The sequence below is a fragment of the Equus przewalskii genome, chromosome 2 (assembly GCF_037783145.1).
Source record: "Equus przewalskii isolate Varuska chromosome 2, EquPr2, whole genome shotgun sequence".
Classification (NCBI taxonomy): domain Eukaryota; kingdom Metazoa; phylum Chordata; class Mammalia; order Perissodactyla; family Equidae; genus Equus; species Equus przewalskii.
The window spans coordinates 14369452-14392056 of NC_091832.1; the positions used below are offsets into that span (position 1 = coordinate 14369452).

General features: G+C 37.9%; 1 protein-coding gene across 5 annotated transcripts in view; it reads right to left on the reverse strand.

Moving 5' to 3' along the window:
• ST3GAL3 (ST3 beta-galactoside alpha-2,3-sialyltransferase 3) overlaps window positions 1–22605 on the reverse strand; it is a 197219-nt gene that overhangs the window by 162516 nt on the left and 12098 nt on the right. For 3 of the 5 annotated variants that reach the window (XM_070609917.1, XM_070609912.1, XM_070609910.1), the window contains exon 2: window positions 10811–10955. In XM_070609917.1, coding sequence (XP_070466018.1) covers window positions 10811–10925 — 115 coding nt within the window. In that variant the 5' untranslated portion in view covers window positions 10926–10955. Of the gene's footprint in view, window positions 1–10810; window positions 10956–11483; window positions 11886–22605 lie in introns of all 5 variants that reach the window. The other 2 variants (XM_070609913.1, XM_070609911.1) reach the window with 1 other exon arrangement.

Here is a 22605-nt window from a genome sequence, read left to right on the forward strand (position 1 = left end):
TGGTCACTTTTTCTGTTCTAGAATCAACACTACTATTTCTAATAGTATGGCTTTAAGGATGTCTTAATATGTGGGAGGGAAAATCCCTCTTCCACTTACAAAGAGAAATAAAGCTAGCCCATAACTGGGGTGTATACAGGTCCAGATTTCTGTGCTTCTCTGAAAGTGGCTGGATTAGAGACACACACACACACACACACACACACACACACACACTGAGAGCCTGGGTGTGGGGGGGTGCAGCACTTCCAGGTATAGTACAAGGCCATGCCTGAGTATCCTCCAACCCAGCTGCAGCTTTCCTCACCCAGGGCACTTGTGAATTCTCAGAAGACTGTGTTCTAAAGGAAAGAACTGGGTTACCAGAGGCCCAGTTGGGGGAATCTCTTCAGAAAGAGCAGCTCATTAGAAGAAGGAAGAGCTTTCGTCAAGCCAAAGAGGGAGAAAGACACCAACAAAGGTCAGCAATCTAGAGGGGCTTGGCTGTAACATGAAGTTTAGAACATGAGATCACCAAGGATGGCAAAAGCAGTAGACCGCAGAAGAGAGGGAAAAAAGAGCTGTTTGCAGTCTTTCCACCATCACATATACCCTCAGACAAAGCAGTGATTCTCAAAGTATGGTCAATGGCCTACTAACAGGTTCTTCTGATGGTCTACAAACTCATCCAAAAATGGAGCCAGCAGTCCCTTCTTTGTGACACAGGCAATTTCACAAACTTTCATTTTTATTTACAATTAGGCTTTACCTAATTACTAGAAACTCACAAAGCAAATTACTGAGTTACAAAATATGGTATAAGTAAAACCAAAATTAGCATTTTACTGGCATTTACTGTGAACTGTAAATCAGCATTCCATTAAGAAGTCTGTATACCAGGCAATATTCAACTATACTGCACAGCTATTACCATTCATGCCCACACGTAGCCAGAATTCCTATAGGTCTCTGAAACACACTCTATTATCAGTGTATCATCAGTGCTGTCTTGAATTGGACATGGCATGCAATCACTGTTTTTCTTGGCTTTTAAATTATAAATTTTCATTAGTTTAGCCATTAGTTCACTTGATTGTGAGTTTAGTTATTAACCCTATAATGAGTATCGATGCATATTTACATCAATAATATTTCTGACAGTTTTCCAGTAACAAGACCTCAAAGCATATGTGAGTTACTGTTCAAATATGAATAATCTTGAGGCCAGGCTGGTGGCATAGTGTTAAGTTTGTATGATCTGCTTTGGTGGCCTGGGGTTCCCAGGTTCAGATCCCAGGCACGGACCTACACACTGCTCATCAAGCCATGCTGTGGCAGCATCCCACATACAAAATAGAGGAAGACTGGCACAGATGTTAGCTCAGCAACAATCTTCCTCAAGCAAAAAGAGGAAGATTGGCAACAGGTATTAGCTCAGGGCCAATCTTCCTCACCAAAAGAAGAAGAAGAAGAAGAATCTCTTAAAGCAGATTTATACATAATCCCCCAAAATTTGCTTGTAGAAAGTTATTCCACTCATATCACCCAGTTCTTTTCCACTGAAAAGTGAAAATAGGTGGAATAAGTGGACCAAGGGATCTCTTGTGTTACGTTTGTTATGGTCAAAAAAGTTTGTAAGGGAATAACTGAAGAAGAAGAGCCCAGGAAAAAAGACTCCGTATGCAAAGCAGGTGGGGGAATCAGAGCCTTAAGATATCAAGTGTTGCTACTAAGAACACAAATTTGAAGACAGGGAGACCTTGAGTTCAATCCCTGTTTCCACTAGTGACCAACTCACTCAAAATTCTGTTTTCCTATCTGTAAAATGCGACAATGATAGTCCAGACTCTACTCCATCTCTGTGATCTCAAACAAGGCATTAACTCGCTGAGCCTTAACAGTCTCACCTGTGAAATGTGGAAATACTACCAAACATATCTAGTAGGGGATTAAATAAGATGATGCATGCAAAGCACTTTAGAACAGTGCAAGCTCCAAGCGCACCATTAAGTGTTCAGAAAATGTTACCTATTACAACCTCACAGAGTCGCCAGATTATAAGCACCATGACAGCAGCACAGCATCATATTCATCCTTCTATCCCAAAGACCTGACACAGTGCCAGGCACATTCTAACTGCTCAGTGATTTATTGCTGTCAATTTTGAGCTTCCTGCAAATGAAGCCTGAGATGGGCCTGTAAGTATGTGCACATTTGACTCTGTGTGTGTGTGTATGTACAAGTGAAAAGGATCATCTTTATATACTTTCCATGTCAGGACATAAAGATTGACCTTCAATTGCTATACAGTATCCACCGAATGCACATATCATAATTTACTGACTCAATCCTCTATTAGCTATTTAGCTTGTTTCCATTCTTTTCTAATAAACAATGCTGCAAGGTGCACCCTTATACATAGATCTTTGCTTGCTTATTCTGTGCAACAGGAGGTAAAATCTGCTGGATCACAAGATGTACATATTTGAAATTTTGAATACATATTATTATATTACCTTCCAGAAACCCACTTAGAGTGTGTAAGAATAATGGCTTATTCATATCTGTGCAGGGCATTATCATTTAAAAATCTTTGCCAATATGGAAGGTAACAGTAATATAATTGTTATTTTATACTTTACATTTCCTTAAAAATTAGTGAGAACAAATACTTTAAAATATGATCACTAGCAATTTATAATTTCCCTTCTGTGAAATTATCTGTTCATGTACTTTGTCAATTTTTCTATCGAAGTGTTCATTTTTTTTCAAACAACTTAAATGAGCTCTTTGTATATATTAAGAATATCATCTCTTTAGCTATCATATTAATTGAAAATATTTTTCTTGGTTTGTTATTTGTCTTTTAACTTTGCTTAAAATTTATTTCTCTATACAGAAATTTTACATAAAAGATAATAACACTTTTCATTTTTTATTGTGGGGCTTCTGACCCTGGTGTCATGCTAATAAAATCTTTCTCAACCCCAATCTGATATTCTTTATTTTCTTCTAGTATTTTAATTTAGATTTTTAAAATTAAATCTTTAATCTATCTGGAATTAATTTTTGTGTAAGGCGTGTGAAAGGGACATAACTTAAATTTTTCTAAATAAAATAGGTAATAGTCTCAAAACTAAATAAAACAGCTCGTCTTTCCCCTGGATCTGAAAGACCACATTTATCAATACTAAACTTCGATCTATATATATATTCATGTTCCTCTACTCCAAATAACAGATCTATTGATTTCTTCCTGTGCTAGTATGACAGCTTTAATTACTGTAGTTTTATAACAGATTTTAATATCTGGTAGGGTAAGTTCTCTATTTTCTTACTTTTTTTCTTTATTCAACTTCAGTGAGGTATAATTTACATAAAAATAAAATTCACATGGTTAACTGTACAAGTCTTTGGACTGTTGACAGATGTATACTCTTGTGTAACCACAACTCCAATCAAGATATACCACATTTATTTATTTATTTATTCTTTTGAGGAAGATTAGCCCTAAGCTAACATCTGCTGCCAATCCTCCTCTTTTTGCTGAGGAAGACTGGCCCTGAGCTAACATCCGTGCCCATCTTCCTCTATTTTATATGTGGGACCCTACCACAGCATGGCTTGCCAAGCAGTGCCATGTCCACACCCAAGATCCAAACCAGCGAAACCTGGGCCACTGAAGCGGAACGTGTGCACTTAACCGCTGCGCCACAGGCCAGTCCCCCAATCTACAGCATTTAAATCACCACAAAAAGTTCCTTCAAGCTCCCACCATCCTCTGCGTTGGACAACTACTGATCTGATTTCTATAACAATGGATTAGCTTGGCCTGTTCTAGAATTTCACATAAACAGAACAATACAATATGTACATACTCTTGCATCTGGCTTCTTTTTACTCAGCATGTCTGTAGGATTGATCCATGCTGTCAAGTAAACTAGTAGTTTGTTTCCCTTTTATTGGTAAGTAATCTTCCCCTGTATTACTGGATCTCATTTTGTTTATCCATTCACCTACTGAGGAACATTTGGGTTGTTCCCAGTACTTGGCTATTATTAAAGCTGCTGTAAACATTTGCTTACAAGTCTTTTTCTAGACATAAGTTTTCATTTCTCTTGGGTAAATATCTATGAGTTGCTGAGTCATGTACTAAACGTATGCTTAACTTTATAAGAAATTGCCAAACTGTTTTTCCACAGTAATCGCACTATTCTACATTCTATCTAACAATATAAGAGAGTTAAGTTGCTCAACACTAGGAATTGCCAATCTTTTTAATGTTAGTCATTCTAATGGATGTGAAGTGGCATCTCACTGACATTTTAATTTGCATTTTCCTCATGCCTAATGATGATGAATAACTTTTGAGGTGTTTATTGGCCATTTGTATTTTTTTGGGGTGAAATGTCTATTCAAGTCTTTTGTCAATTTCTTAAATAATTTGTTTGCTTTTTTATTATTAAATTTTAAGAGATCTTTATATATTCTGGATCCAAGTCCTTTGTCCAAAATATTGTTGTGAATATTTTTCCCAGTCTGTGGTTTGCTTTTTCATTGTCTTGATGAAGCAACTGGAAGAGCAGAAGTTTTTAAATTTGATGAGTCTAATTTATCAATTTTCTTTTATGGTTAATGCTTTTTGTGTCCTATCTAAAAATTTTCTGCCTACCTCAACAGCATGGAAATTTTCTCCCATGTTTACTTCTAGAAGTTTTATAGTTTTAGCTTTTATGTTTAGGGCTATGATCTACTTCAAATTGATTTTTATATATGATGTGAGTGATTATGGTTCTTTTTTTCTAAATAGATATCTAGTTACTTCAGAATCATTTGATGAATAGACTATCCTTACCCTATTGAATTATGTTGCCACTTTTATCAAAATTCACGTGTCTTCATATGCATAGTTCTATTCTATTCCACTGATCTTTAGCCAATATCACATTGTCCTGAAGTAAGACTAGAAATGAGGTAGTGTAAGTCCTTCAATTTTTATTTTCCAAAATAATTTTGGCCAGTCTAGAGAGTTTGCATAACTGTTAGAATCAACTGTTGACTTCTAGCTCCCCGCTCCTCGCCTCCCAAAAAGAAGCCTGCTGGGAGTTTAATTAGGATTGCATTGAATCTACACTTGAATTTTGAAAAAAATGGGCATCATAACAATATTGAGGCTCCCAATACATGGGCATCAAAAATCTCTCCATTTATTTAGATCTTCTTTAATTTCTCTCAGCACTGTTTTTGCAATTTTTGCTGTAGAGGTCTTGCCACGTTTAGATTTTTCCCTCAGTATTTTATTTTTGATGCTACTATAAAAATATGGTTTCATTTTATTTTCCAATTGTGTACTTCTAGTATATAGAAATACAACTGAATGTTCTATATTGACCTTGTATTCTGCAACCTTGCAAGATCACTTAGTTACAAGAATTGTTTTGGCTTGTTTTTGTTTTTCCTTTTGATAGATTCATCGGGATTTTTGTACACAGCAATCATATCATCTGAAAATACAGTTTTACTTTTTCCTTATCAATCTTTATGCCTGTTATTCCTTTACTTGCCTTATCACTGAATAGGACCTGTGATAAAATAATGAATAAAGGTGATCAGAATGGACATCTTTCCCTTTTGCCCTGATCTTAGGGGGAAAACATGTCTTTCTTCAATACATATGATGCTAGTTGTAAACTTTCAGATAGCCTTTATCAGATTTCTGTTCCTAGTTTGCTGAAAGTTTTTATATGAGTGGGCTTTAAATTTTGCCAAATGTTTTTTCTGAAATGATTAAGAAATGGTTTTTCTTCTTTATTCTTCTAATGTGGTGATTACATTGATTTTCAAACGATGAATCAACCTTGAAGTCCTTAGTCTTTGTTGTATTATCCTTATTATATATTCCCATATTTAATTTGCTAGCATTTTGCTGAGGATTTTTGCATGAGAACTTCTGCATGCTCATGAGGGATACTGACGTGTAATCTTGGTTTTTGGTAATGTATTTGTCATGTTTTGTCAAGATTAAGCTGGTCTCATAAAATGAGTTGAGAAGTATTTTCTCCTCTATTTTCTGAGAAGAGTTTGTATAAGACTGGTGTTAAATCCTTACTTGAATATTTATAGAATTCACCAGTGAAACTCTCTGGGCCTGAAATTTTCTGATTACGAATTCAAGTTCTTTAAAGATACAGGGCTACTCAGATTTTCTATTTATTCTTCAGTCAGTTTCAGTAAGTTGTGTTTTCCAAGGAATTTGTCCATTTCACTAATCTGTCAATTTTAATAATAAAATTGGTCATAATATTCCCTTATTACTCTTTAATGTGTGTAGGATCTGTAGTACTATCTCCATTTCTCTTCCTAATACTGACAAATTGTGTTTTCTCTTATTTCCTTGATTTTTTTTTAAAAAAACGTATCTACTGGAGTAAATTATACATAACATAAAGCTTACGATTTTAACCATTTTTAAGTGTACAGTACTATGATATTAAGTATAGTCACACTGCTGTGCATCCATCACCACCATCCATCTCCAGAACTTTTCATCTTTCTCAACTAAAACTCTGTACCCATTAAAAGCTGACTTCCCACTCCCTCTGCCCCAGCACCTGGCAGCCACCATTCTACTTTCTGTCTCTAAGCCTCTAACTACTCTAGGAACCTCATCTAAGTGGAATCATATAATATCTATCTTTTAGTGACTAGCTTACTTAGCATAATGTCTTCAAGATTCATCCATGTAGCATGTATCAAAATTTATTCCTTTTTAAGGCTGAATAATATTCCACTGTATGTATAAACCATTTTGTTTATCTATTCATCCACTGATGGACTCTTAGGCTGCTTCCACTTTTTGGCAATTGACAATAATGCTGCTACAAATATCTGTTCAAGTCCCTGCTTTCGCTTCTTTTGGATACATACCCAGAAGTGGAATTGTTGGATCACATGGCAATTCTATTTTTAATTTTTTGAGAAATCACCATACCATTTTCCATAGTAGTTGCATGATTTTACATTCTCATCAGCAATGCATAAGAATTCCAATTTCTCCATATCCTCTCAACACTTATTTTGTATTTTTTTAATAACAAACATCCTAACGTGTGTAAAATAGTGTCTCATTATGATTTTGATTTGCATTTCCCTAATGATTAGTGATGTTAAGTATCTTTTCATGTGTTTATGGGCTGTCTATGTAAGTCCTTTGCCCTCTCCCTTTTTTTTTTGGTGAGGAAGATTTGCCTTGAGCTAACACCTGTTGCCAATCTTTCTCCTTTTTTTTGCTTGAAGAAGATTAGCTCTGAGCTAACATTTGTGCCTATCTTCCTCTATTTTGTATGTGAGATGCCACCTCAGCATGGCTGACAAGTGGTGTAGGATCCAAACCCACAAACCCTGGCTGCTGAAGTGGAGTGCACCGAACTTAACCACTATGCCACCAGGGCCTGCCCCCTTTGCCCGTTTTTGAATCAGGTTTTTTGTTGTTATTGAGTTATAGGAGTTCTTCATATATTTTGGATATTGATCCTTTATCAGATACATGATTTACAAATATTTTCTCCCATTCTGTAGGTTGCATTTTCATCCTGTTGATGGCATCCTTCGATGCACAAGTTTTAATTTTGATAAAATCCAATTTATCTAGTTTTTCTTGTGTTGCCTGTGCTTTTGGTGTCATCCATGATTATTCTTGTTAGGAATCTATCAATTTTATTAATTTTTTCAAAGAACCAAATACTGGTTTTGTTAATTTTCTCTATTGTTTATTTTCTATTTCATTGATTTCTGTTCATATCTCTCTCATTTCTTCTGCTTACTCGGAGTTAAATTTGCCCTTCTTTTTAGGTGGAAACATAGATCATTGTTTTTAAGACTTTCTTTTCTTTTTTTCTTTTTTTGGTGGGGAAGATTGGCGCTGAGCTAATATCTGTTGCCAATCTTCCTCTTTTTGCTTTAGGAAGATGTTGCTGAGCTGACATCTGTGCCAATCTTCCTATATTTTGCTTAATGAAGTTTGATACTCTCTTATTAGGTACATACCTATTTACGTCTGTCTTCCTGGTGAATTTCTCCTTACCTCACTATGTAATCTAATGATTAGAGAGTAATCCTGTCTAATCTCTTGTAATACTCTTTGTCTTGAAGTATAGTTTGCTTAAATTAACACAGCTCTGCCAGCTTTCTTCTGCTTATTGTTTACATAAGATATATTTTCCATCCTTCTACTTTGAAACTATCTGTGTCTTTAAATTTAAAATATACATCTCTTATATCAGGACATGGTTAGATCATGCTTTTTATAACCATTCTGACATTTACTGCCTTTAACTGGAGTTCTAATCTATCCACATTTAAATATCATTATTCATTAGTCAGGATTAAGTCAACTGTCTTACCCTTTGTTTTCCATTTCCCCCTTCTGTTTTTTGTTCTTACATTGCTGTTTTTCTGCTTTCTTTGGGGTTAACTGAATTTTTTTTTAATGCTCCATTTTATTTCTTCTATTGGCTTCTTAGATATAGAGCTCTTTTGGCTATTTTTCTTAGTAGTTGTTCTACTAAGGAGTTCTACTAGGAGATACACATCCTTAACTTATCAGAGTCTCTTTAGAGTCATTAGAACACCTCTTCACATCTGGTATTTCATACTTCTTACTTTACCCTTCCCTCACTTAATACACAACATTCCTACTTCCCACTTCTTATTTCCTTTTCACAAATCTAATAACCTTACAACAGTAAAATTCCATTTATCCATCCCCCATTCACTGTGCTGTGTAACTTTGGTAAATCAATTAAACTAAACACTTCAGTTTGCTCAACTGGAAAATGCGGATAATAACAGCATCTTCACATAGTTGCAGTAAGAATTAAATTAAATTTGTAAATTGTCTAGCCTAAAACCTGACACACAATAGGTCTTCCATAAAGTTAATGTCCTTTCCAATTTCTCTAGGAAAATATGATCTAACCCGTGATTATGCCTTCTACAGGTCAGTAGCTCTTAACAGAAAAGGAGACCCCATCTCTAGCACATTATTTCCATCTATGTTAGGGATACAGGTGAACCCACCCATTATGGATACAGACAATGCCTCTAATACAGAACTCTGCACTGCACTGACCTAACACTGTTAATCCTTGGTAGTCCCCTTGATTTTAAAAGTAAAACGGTATAGAGAAATTTAAATAAATTCTGGAAACACAAAGTAATTAGTCATAATTATAAGCTAAGAATTTAAGAGGCACTTAAATGTTCCACATAAAATAATAAATTAAAGATATAACACCATATTTTAAAAATTGGCTTGAAACTGCTCTAGTAGTTTGGACCATGTGAGAAACAGGTCCCATGTTAAGGTCTTATGACGGGGCCAGCCCAGTGGTGCAGCAGTTAAGTGCGCACGTTCCGCTTCAGCGGCCCAGGGTTCACTGGTTCGGATCCCGGGTGCGGACATAGCACCGCTTGGCAAGTCATGCTGTGCTAGGCATCCCACATATAAAGTAGAGGAAGACGGGCATGGATGTTAGCTCAGGGCCAGCCTTCCTCAGCAAAAAGAGGAGGATTGGCAGTAGTTAGCTCAGGGCTAATCTTCCTCAAAAAAAAAAAAAAGGTCTGTTAATAAATTTTGGGGCTGGCCCCATGGCTGAGTGGTTGGGTAAGCGTGCTCCACTGCGGCAGCCCAGGGTTTCGCTGGTTCGGATCCTGGGTGCAGACAAGGCACTGCTCATCAGGCCATGCTGGGGCGGCATCCCATATGCCACAACTGGAAGGACCCACAACTAAAAATATGGAACTATGCTGGGGAGAAGAAGGAAAAATAAAATCTTTAAAAAAAGGTCCCAAGACAACAGCAGACTAATTGCCTCTTCCAACTCATTCTAACTCATTTTAACCTCATACCTAGAGACTGACTCTATTCTCAAGTGAATTCTACACTGGTATCCAGTAGATGTTCATAAAAGTAAACCCACTCTAGAGATGACACGCTCACTGGGAATCAGAAGAGACTACAAAATATATCCTGCACCAATCTCCAACAGCCATCAGACCACAGAGCCAAAAGGAAAACGATTTATGCTCACTGTGTGATACTTCAAGCTACAGCCAAGAAGAGAACGTACAAAGGCTGGTGCCACTCAATACAAGCCCTCAACTACAAGCCTAAAACAAAACTCAGGCAACACTAGGTAAATCGAAACCAAGCCAGAGGGGCTCCGGCAGCTCTGTAGAAAGCACACCTAATACACAGACTTGAGGTACCAATGGAAGAAAGGGATTAGGAGCTACTCGTTAGTGGAAAAAAGCCATTATTCTGTTCAGGTACGAGTTCAGTAGCAGCAGGGGCTACGAAGATTAAGTAGACAAAGTTCCTTTAGGGAACACAAAACAAAGATAATATTAAACTAAAAATTCAAGGAAAAACTAAAGATGAATGTTTTAAGGGCACAAGAAAAATCAACTTCAGTACCAAGCCCTAAGGTGACAGATGGCACATGGGAGTGGCAACACACTACAGTAATTAAAAAGAACAACATTCAAGAACTGAAAGTACTGGTATAGTTTGGGTTTTTATTGAAGAATAGCACGTTTTCACTGCATTCATAAAACGATTTGCCATGGCATGCAGTTTTTAAAAAACATCAAAGTTCTCAACCTACAGCAACCAAAGTGGTAGGCAATTTCTAAGCCCAGGTCTCAGAAATGTTCAGTTTACTCTCACTGCCCACCCCTGAAGAATGTGAGAGCACTGCAGCCCCATGAAAACCCAAGAACTAATGTGCAATAGGCTTTTGCTGGGGTAGGCTAGAGTGGCTGTACTTACTGGAGTCCTCCCACTGGAGTAAATGCAGCTTCCACACAGAATAATACAAAAATCCCAGTACTAGAAAAAGGCAGAGGGCTAGCAGCAGATTGCGTACAAATACCAAGAGTCCCATCTTCACATGATTTACGATTTCCTACATGACCTAAAAAAAAAAAAAAAAAAATTTAGGTCTTAAAAGATAAAGCAATCATCTTATTGATATGCTCTACCTTAAAATAAGTATTTATAGAAAGAATTTCCAAATGAAGAACCACCAAGAATTACCACTGAGTTCATGACACAGCATCCTCCAGCCTGCTCATCTCTATCTCAAGGGAACAGCTTCCCCAGTCACTCAGCATCCAGGCCAGAAATCAGCAGTCATCCTTTTGTCCTTCCTCTCCCTCATTCCCAACATCCAATCAATGACCAAATTCTAGCAATTCCAATCTCCCAAACAAATCTCAAATCAAAGCCCCATCCAACCATCTCTACTCTAGTCCATGCCACCATGTATTCCCATCACCAAGCCTCCCTGCCTCCAAATCTGCACTCTCCCAAGTCCCTCTTCCACACAGCAAAATGAGCAGTCTGTTAATAACACAAAATCTGACACTACTTCCCTGCCTAGACCCTTCTGTACTAGTTTTCTACTGCTGCTCTTCAAAGTACCACAAACTTAGCAGCTTACAACAGCGGGAATATATAATCTCAGAGTTCTGTAGGCCAAAAGTCCAGGCACAGTGTGGCTCAGCGGGGTACTCGCATTGGGTCTCACAAGGACAAAACCAAGGGCTCAGCAGGGCTGTACTCCTTTCTAGATTCTGGAGATGAATCTGCTCCAAGGTCATTCAGGCTGTTGGCTGAATTCAGTCCCTCGCAGCTGTAGGGCCGAGGTCCCGCTTCCTTGCTGGTTATCAGTCTTTGCTCCTGTATTCCTTCTCATGCTCTCTATGGGGCCTGACTCCAGCCATGGTGGGTTAAGTCCGTCTCATGCTTTGACTCTCTCCAACTTCCCCTCTACCACGTCTTGCTTCTGCTTCCAGCCACGGAAATTTTGCTTTTCAGGCTCATGTGATTAGATTGGCCTCACCTGAATAATCAAGGAACATCTAGCTATTTTTTTGTATTGAGGTTAGTTTCAGACGTATAATATAATGATTCAATATATGTATATATTACAAAACGATCACCAAAACAAGTCTAGTCAACATCTGTCACAATACCATTACAATTTTTTTTATTTTGATAACTTCCAAGATCCACTCTCAAAGCAATTTTCAAATATACCATATAGTATTGGTAACTATAGCCACCATTACATTATATTACTGTAACTACATTATATCGCTGTGCATTACATCCCCAGGACTTATAACTGGAAGTTTGTATCTTCTGAGTGTTTCACCCATTTCACCTACTCCCCACCCCCTGCCTCTGGCAAACATTGATCTGTTCTATCTATGAGTTTGACTTTTTTTTTTAGATTCCACATATAAGTAAGATCATATAGTATTTGTCTGTCTCTGTCTAACTTATTTCACTTAGCATAAGGCCTTCTACGTCTACCTGTGTTGTCTCAAGTGGCAGAATTTCCTTCTCTCTATGGCTAAATAATATTCCATCATATGTGTATATATCTCACATTTTCTTTCTCTATTCATTTGTTGGTGAACACTTGGGTTGTTTCCATGTCTTGGCTAATGCAAATAATGCTATAATGAACGTGGACGTGCAGATACCTTTTTGAGTTAGTGTTTTCATTTCCTTCACATATACACCCAGAAGTGGAATTGCTCAATCATATGGTAGTTCTGTTTTTAATTTTTTGAGGAACTTCCATATTTTCCATAGTGGCTGCAATAATATCCCTATTTTAAGGTCCATAATCTTAATTTCATTTGCAAAGTTCCTTTTGCCATGTAAGGTGACACATTTACAGATTCCAGGGATTGGGGCGTGGGCACATTTAGGGGGCCATTCTGCCTAACACACCTTTCATTCAATTCTCAATTCCTTTAGAATAAAGTAACTGCTCTTTAAGGCCTAGTAGCTCTGATTGTGCCCCTATTTACTCTCCAATTCATCTCTTGCTTCTCTTAACCTTGTCTGTGTCCCATGCTCTAGTCATTCTTTCTCCTTTCACTGATTGTTGCCTTGCTGTTTCTCTCCTCCAGGCCCGTCTGGAACAGTCTTCATCGCCTGCTGTTTCACCTGCTGCACATTCTTTGATACACACCTTAAATGTAACATCAGCCAGACGACTTCCCAGGATCACCCCTCCCTACCTCCACTCAGATATCTTAGCCACAAAATAACTTAAGAGAAAGAAATTATGTATAAATATTATAAATGAAATGATAAAAAGTTATCACTTGCAGAAAACATAATTGTCCATCTAGAAAAGCCAAGAGAATCAAATGAAAAACCACTAGAACTACTAGGAAGTTCACTAAAATAGGCAAGATTAATTTACAAAAATCATCAGCTTCTTAAAAACTACACTAGCAATGTAAGGGGGAAAAATTCCATTCATGATGGCAACAAAATCTGTAAAATACCTAAAAATAAACTGAGGAAGAAATGGGCACGATTTCCACAAAAAACATAAGAGATCAAAATAAAAAAAGGGACGTAACAGGTTCCTAAGTGAGAAGATTCAACACTGGAAATACGTCAGTTCTCCTGAAATGTCAATTCTCTATAAATTCAGTGTAACTCCAGTCAAAACCCATGACTTCTTCTGAACATGGATCTAAAGTCAACCTGAAGACTTCATGCCCAAGAAGAGCCAGAAAAATTTTTTTAATGAAAAATAACGACATGAGGATTTGCCTTCCCAGATATCAAAACCAACTCAAAGCTACAATTATTAAGACAGACAGGTACTGGCACAGGAAAAGACAAATAGATCAATGGAACAGGTTAGAGTCTAGAAATTACCTTTCTCGATAGACAGACATAGACATACACACACATATATGAATGAATTTACCTTATCTATGTGTATACATATATATATGAATTTACTCTGATAAGCACATAAATTTTAAAAAGAAAAAAAAGGTATGATAGGATACATAGCTAATTGTTGATGTGGTTACCTCTAGCAAATAGGATGGAATGATGAGAACTTCTCCCTTTATACACTTCTGAATTAAATTTATTTGTTAAAAGTCATAAGTATTGGCTCTATAATTTTTTAACATTAAAAAAATCAAAGAATAACATATTGTAAAAATGTAAATTGATCAACTCTTTCAGGAGCATTTTGGAAGTATCTGTTGAAATTTACAACATTCATACACCTTGACCCAGCATTTCTATTTCTGTGATTTTTTCCTAAAGTAACGCTCCAACAAATATTTTAAAAGAAACGTACATGAATATTCATTAGCAACACTGATTAGAAGAGCAAAATACTAGAAACAATTCAAGCGTCCAACAACAGGGAACCAGACAAATAAACTATGGTACGTCTACACAAGGACATCTCTGTCAGATAGGGTCTTGGCAGGGAATAGTCAGCAAAAGCAAAGGATTTTTTGTAGCTGTGCGAGAAGGATTAAAGGACTGAGCAGGGGTGGTGAAGCATCCAGGGACTATCAACAACAGAGGCTACTCCTACACTGGAGCTGAAGGGGCAAGGAGACAGAAGGGTGTTACTGGAGCCCCAGCAAGAGCTGGCTGAAGAAAAGGCCAGCCAACAGGAGCAGAAGCCACAGAGGAACACAGCGGCTACTAGGGCCAGGGCAAGGGACAGAGGGGGATAATAAATACTCTGACTTCTCTCACCACTCGCCCTCTGATCCCTGTCGTGCCTCCTATCAGCTGATCCTAACTGAAAGCCAGAGGGCAAGGAAGCCCACAGGATGCAGTTCGTAGAGGTCAGCCACTAGTGCACAGAGGAAAGAAGGTGGATAATGATCAACGAGAGCAGGAGAATAATAAGTATAGAATATGATGTACCAGTTACAGGCAGATTTGCATGTCCTAACATGGAAAAATGTCTAGAATATACTGCTAAGTGAAAAAAAATCTAGTTGTAGAATAGTAATGTGTATGTATGTATGCATGGCCACATATTGACCGTAACAAACAAGGATGACAGTAATGTTTAAAACTAAGGTTAAGTATTAAGTACATACTTAAAAGAATATGCACCAAGCTGTTGACAATAATTATCTGTGAAAAGTTTTCGGGGGGGAGGTTCATGATCAATTTATTATTTTAATTTTTATATTTATGTAAGTAATAAATGTACAAAGTTTTCACAGTGAAATAGAAATTGGAGACTTGCATTTCCTGCAGCACAAATGACTATGTATCCTGTCCAACAGTCCCACTGAAAACAATGTAAAATTTAAGGTACAAGCAGCCTCCCTACAAAGGGCAGGTGGTTCTCTGAAAGCTCTTCTTTCCTTTCAGGAGGGAGCTGCAGCAACTCGTCCCAGCCCCGCCCGCTTCTTTCTGTCCTGAAAGCAGATGTGACATCTGAACCACACAGTGACTACAACCTAAGACTCTGGCAGACACACAATGTGAGTCAACAGATTTACCCATTCATTCAACAAATGTGACAGTGAGAAGGCTGAACTACCTACCTATTTTATTTGTCTTTTCCATGAAGGAAAAGGATCTTCCTAATGAAGAGGTAGAACAAACATCCCAAAGAGGAAACTGATTCCAAAAGTGGATGGCATATAAAGAAGAAATAAGAGCAGAAGATAAGCCAAAACCTCCAAGACAAGGAGAAGAACAACACTTCAAGATTCTAAAACACATGAAATTTCAAACCACTGCTAAGACAAAAGTTTGACAACACATTCTAGTGGTGAGGATGTGGGGAAAAAAACAGGCACCCATACATTGCTGGTGGGGAGAGGGATGTGGCATTAGCTAACAAAATCACACACGCTTTTACCCTTTAACCCAATATCCTCACTTCTAAGAAACCATCCCAGAAATACACTGAAAAAAATACAAAAGGACTTATGCACATGGCTATTTAGTGCAGCACTATTTGTATTATAAGAGACTAAGACTGAAAGCACTCCAAATGCCCTCTTGATGGGGGTCGAATAAACTATGGTATATCCACAAAATGGAGGATTATGCAGCCATAAAAAGAAATGAGCTCGCTCCCTTTCTTCCTTTCTGAATAATTTAATCTAAAAGCCATTAGTGGGGCCGGCCCTGTGGCACAGCGGGTAAGTGTGCACGTTCTGCTTCCACAGCCCAGGGTTCGCTGGTTTGGATCCCGGGTGTGGACACTGCACCACTTGGCGTGCCACACTGTGGTAGGCGTCCCACATATAAAGTAGAGGAAGATGGGCACGGATGTTAGCTCAGGGCCAGTCTTCCTCAGCAAAAAGAGGAGGATTGGCAGCAGATGTAAGTTCAGGACTAATCTTCCTCAAAAAAATAAAAATAAATAAAAATAAAAATAATAAAATAAAAGCCATTAGGTTTCAGGGGCTAAGCAAGGTAGGCTCATGTACCTGGAGTGAAGAGGAGGGGAGGAGCATCAGGCCATCATGATGGGTCCAAGTAAATATACTGAGGCCAATGGGAGCCAGATTTCTCAATGAGGGAGAAGGGAGTTACAAATATGGAAAGGAAAAAAGTAGAATAAATCTTTTGGGTTGTATTGGAATTGGAGGTATCAGTGTGAACTGATCATTTTCAATATATAAAGATATAAAAATAGTATGGATAGTGTGTGAGTCCCTTTGTGTGTACACATGCATATACTCCCTAGCTCTATCCACTAAAAGGGCCCGGCAACATACTCCAATAGCAGTGAGCACATCTAGCACCTAGATCCAGATTTTTAAATACCATGCTCCACTATACGAACCAGGGATCCTTAGAAGAATGGCTGATTCCAGGGCTGAGGAGGAGAACATACAAGATAAGCCTGGATCATCTTGCTGTGCCTGAAAGCAGGAAAATGCTCAAAGAGTGAAGACATGTCAAAAGGAAAAAGAAGCCAGCCTGAGGGACTCCTACTGGCCAGATCTGGAGCAATTCAGCAACAAGATAAAGATGCTACTAACAGACTATAACCCATTAAATAAGAATCTAATAAATGAGGAAAGGAGAATACTTTCTCTTAGAGCAGAATGTCAACTAATGAATGTAGAAGGAATAATGTAATTAGAAAATCACCATTTAATCACAGAACTGCAAATCAAAATCACAGTGAGACATCACCTCACACCTGTTAGAATGGCTATCATCAACAAGATAAGAGACAACAAGTGCTGGAGAGGATGTGGAGAAAAAGGAACCCTTGTGCACTATTGGTGAGAATGTAAACTGATGCAGCTACTACAGAGCACAGTACCGAAGGTCCTCACAAAAATTAAAAAGAGAACTACCATCTGATCCAGCAATCCCACTTCTGGGTATTTATCCGAAGAAAATGAAAGCAGGAACTTGAAAAGACATACGCACCCCCATGTCATTACATATTATTTATAATAGCCAAGATAATGGAAACAACCTAAATGTCTATCAATGGATGAATGGATAAAGAAGATGTAGTTTATATAGACAATGGAATATTATTCAGGCATAAAAAGGAAATCTTCCTACTTGCAACAACATGGATGGACCTTGAGGGCATTATGGTTAAGTGAAATAAGCCAGACAGAGAAAGACAAATACAAGTTCATAGATACAAAGAACAGACTGGTGGTTGCCAGAGGTGGGGAGTGGAGGGTGGGTATAATGAGTGACGGGAGTGAAAAGGTACAAACTTCCAGTTACAAAATAAGTAAGTCCTAGGGATGTAATGTACAGCACGGTGACTATAGTTAATAATACTGTACTGCATATGTGAAAGTTGCTAAGAGAGTAAATCATAAAAATTCTTAGTACAAGGAAAAAAATTCTGTAACTACACCTGGTGATGGATGTTAACTAGACTTACTATGGTGATCATTTCACAAAATATATAAATATCAAATGATTATGGTGTACACCTGAATCTAATATAATGTTGTATGTCAATTACATCAAAAAATTAATGTTCAAACTTTAAAAAAAACGAAAATCACCATTTAGCAACTATTTTAGTAATAATTCAGCTAAGAAACATCAAAGGATGCTAAAATTAACGGGTAAAAGTTTTGAGAAATGGGATATTATATAGCTTAAAGTGTCTCCCCTCAAGATACTTATTGATTACAAAGGGAAAAAGAGTAACTTCATAAGGGAAAAATCTAGTAGACATCACACCACCATAAGCTAGCTGAGGGATATATGGGAGTTCTTTGTAATATTTTTGCAACTTTGTTTCAAGTCTGAAATTATTTCAAAACGAAACCAAAAAAAGAAAGATTTTTAAACTAAATGCTAAAATACGTGTTCAAATAAACATCCAAATGAGAGATTATGCAGCCACTTAAAATGTTGTTTATGAAAACATTTTAATGACATGGGCAAATGCTTATGATATAGCATTAAATGAAAAAATTTAAGATGCAAGTATCGTAAACTCAACTATCAAAAGAATAGAAAAGACCAGAGTGAAACATAAAAACAGTAACAGTAGACTAGTGCTGAGAAGTTTTTAGACTGTAGGAGCGCACTCGGCCTCCCTGTCCGGCCATAAGAAAGCACACAGGTAAAGAGCTGCAGATGTGCGCGGGAAGCTCCTGCAGCATGTGGAGGCAGTGCAGCAATCTGGACTCGTCCTCCCTTCATGCATCCATCTGACCTCAGAGAAGGAGGTGTCTCTCTTCTGTCCAAAGCTAATGCAACAAACACCAAGTGCCAGGAATTATGCGAGGCATAGAAGACATTAAGACGATCAAACTCAGACCTTGCCCCAGGGGAGTTCCTCTGACTTCTCATTTCCCATTCCTTCTTCAAACCACCACAATCTGATATGGGTTCTGATCCTACCTGTCACTCAAGAAGTTTACCACTCAACTCTCAAATGCCAAATTCACCGGACACTACAATCCTCCCATAACTTAACCTTTCTACAGCATCTGAAACTGTGACAGGTGGTACACTCCAGTGCTAAGAGCCCTTTCTCTGCCTTCTTTGCCTAGCAATGCCAACTCATCTTTCAGGACCCTGTTCAAGTCTTACCTCTTTCAGGAAGCTGTCCTTAATCATAGCCCTACACTATAGCTGGCTGTCTAACATCACATGCTTACCTCTATTACAGCATTTATAAAACATTGCCTATTTTTCCGTCTCTGCAGAGAATTAGCACATAATTTGAAAGCAGAATCTATAACTTAGGTCTGTGAATTGCCAGCATTTAACAGCATAGCACCTAGTACCTAGCAACTCTCAAGAAGTGTTTGTTTAAAGATTAAAAAAATTAATTTATTTCTAATTACATGCCCAAACTCTAGACATAACTAATATAATTTGCACACATTCCAGAAATACATACTAAAGATATAACTTGTGTGCAATGTACGCATAATGTATGTAGAGGGAAGCTTGGAATACTGCCTGAGGCTTTTTTATATTCTCATTCTACAAATATCCCTAAGGCGATCTCATCCACTTCCATGACTTCATTTACCATCATTATGCTCACTATCCTGAAGTTTCTATATTCCGTCTAGACACCTCTTGTAAGTTCCGTGTCATATGTATTTAACTTCCCACTCTATATCATCATATGGATGCTTCACAGATGCCTCAGACTTCCCCTATAAACTTCTTTCTCCAGTGTTCATGTCTCAGTAAAAGGCAACATCTTCACAGGTGCTCTCATCAGAAACCTGGAAATTATCCTTGACACTGCCCTCTTTCTCACTCACCCTCCACATCAATCATCAAGCCCTATGAATTTGACTCTCAAATATTTCTTGAATCCATCCATTCCTCCATCTTCACTGCCACCATCCTATTTCAAGTCGCTAATCTTTTACTTGGACTACTACTATAGCCTCCCATATCCTTTCTTCATCCTCATCAATTCTTCTACACGTAGCAGTCAATGTGAATTTATTTCACTCCCAGGCTTAAACTTTGTAAATTACCCACTATCCTTAGGGTAAAGTCCCAAACCCCGTAAAAGACTCTGCATGATCTGGCCCCTGCCCACTTCTCCTCTCACATCTCTCACCATCTCGCACCTCTGTGTCTCCAACACTGAACATCTTTCAGTGTTTTGAACTCACCATGTTCTCTCCCAACATGAGGCCTTCTCGACCCGACCACTTCATGAAGCCACTCCCACTCATCCTTTAAGTCTCAGCTTAACAGTTAATTCCACAGGGAAGTCTTATCTTGTCTTCACACTTTAGGTTAGGGCTCCCTATTGTAAATTCCCACAGCACCTGTGTATCCCTGTCCATTACATACTGCACTTATGATCTTACAAGTATTTACAGTATTTTTTTTTTTAAGATTGGCACCTGAGCTAACAACTGTTGTCAATCTTTTTTTCTTTCCTTCTGCTTTTTCTCCCCGAATCGCCCCAGTACATAGTTGTATATTTTAGTTGTGGATCCTTTTAGTTGTGGCATGTGGGACACCACCCCAGCATGGCCTGACGGTGCCATGTCCGCACCCAGGATCCAAACAAGCAAAACCCTGGGCCGCCGAAGCAGAGCACACAAACTTAACCACTCGGCCACAGGGCTGGCCCCTACATTATTTTTTTTAGCATTCATATTCTGGCTAATCCAGGCAGGGAGCACGTCTATTTTGTTCACCACTGTATCCCTGGTAGGTACTCAAAAACTATCTGTTCACTGACCGAATATTCAAATCAGTTATACTATGCTCAAAAAAAGGTATAAAAGGTACATAAGGTACATGAAGCTAGATCATTTTAATTAGCCATAAAAAGAAAATTATCCCAAAAAGAGACTCTCTGAAACAAACTATACCAAACTCCCATCATTTTTAAAACAACCTACAATATGGTTATTTTTTGAACCAAACCTGGCAATAACTTTTAGTCTGAAATGTCAGAATTTTGCTGACCCTCAAATATCAGCCATAATGGATATGAGCTCAATTATGACAAAATTACAAAGCAAAAACCACAAAGTATTTCTTGAGCATATCTCCTGTGAATATTTTTGAAGCAAGCTAATTAGAAGTTATTACATACTATTTATTATCCAGCTTCCCAAACAAGTTACTGAAAAGCTCATCAACTTTTAAAAATGTTTTTTGCTGAATGCACACCTCCTATCAGACTTTATGCATGACTAAGCAGATTTAAGTAGTTAATTAACATGCAATATATTAAATTATTCTATGCAGAAGAATTGTGCATTTTCTAATTGCAAGCCCATGTGAGGGAGAAAATAATTAATATTGCTAATATTCCCATATCACTTACTGTGGAGCAACTGGAGTTCTAAGAGTTTTTTATGATTTCACTCACTGAATCTTCTCAACACAATCACGTGTCACTTTAAGGTGGGGATCTGTTCTGAGAAACGCATCATTAGGTGATTTTGCCATTATGCAAACACCACAGAGTGTGTTTACACAAACCTAGATGGTACAGCCTACTACATACCTAGGTGACATGGCACTAATCTTATGGGACCACCGTTATCTACGGGGTCTGTCACCGACTGAAATGTTATTATGCAATGCATGACTGTAATCCTATGAGGTCATCATTCTCATTACATACTGAAGAAACTGAGATATAGGGAGGTAAAATTCTCTTGTTTAAGATCATAGAGTTAGTAAGCGGCAGAGCCAAGATTCAAAACCAAAAGATCTGGCTTCAGTCATATAACTTTTCATCTGAAGAGGCAATATAGTATATCAGACCAAAAATAAAAAGGAACCAGTACAGGATCTAAACAAAAATACCCCAACAAAAGTGAAAGAAAGAAATGGGGAGGGTTGGGGGGGAAGCATGGTAAATGAAGACCACCTGACAGAAAAAATTTTCCCAAAGAACACATAAAAATCACTAACAAACATTCTCCCAGCCCCAGCCACACCCAAATGGCTCTAAAGAACAAGAGCTAACTAACAGCACAGATTAAAGGGAGAGCTCAGGGGAAAAAACAGTAAAATAACAAAAATTTTGAAATAAAACTAGCACTCAGGAAAAGTGAAAGAAAAATAGTACCATCACAAAAACATAAGCCTCAATGAAAGAAAAAGTGGACATTGCTGAAAATACAGTAAGAGTCATGAAGGCCATGACTGATAAAAAATAAGATAAAATGAATAAGAATAAAAAACCTAAAAAGATTACCAAAACAAACTCAAACAACAAAACAAACACATAGCAATAGCAGTCATAGGAGATCCAACATAAGCATAATTGGTGTATGAAAAAGAAAACCAAGCAAATGGACCAAAGAAAGATATGCAAAAATGGATAATCGGAGAGAGCTGGGCTGAGGTAAGTTGGCGCAAAGATACAGTGTCCTGGCTTCTCCAAACCACAATAGCCAAAGTAGGAAGGATAACTTGAAGATCTCCAGAGGGAATTAAAAAGCTAAGGGTATGGTGAGATACCCACCACATGGGTTACTAATTTAGTGCCTCTCAGCTCCAAATTCATCCTTTTTGCTTGCTCTGTGAAAATGGATCTGGGCCCTTTAAATATTTTTCTTTTGCCAGTTGGCATGACATCGAGTGTTGTCAGTAGAGAATGCTGGAGAGCCACTGCAGGAAGAAAATGCTTTGCTTCTGGATTCCAGTGTGTTCCAGTGTTATCCTCTTGGTAGGCTCCTGTAGTACATATGACTTTTGCAGTGCTCAGCAATTAGCAATGAGCAGCAGCCAGCAGCTTCCCTCAGCACCTCTCTTGGGCACTTTTTGGCAGAGTGCCTCTAGCGAGACACCTC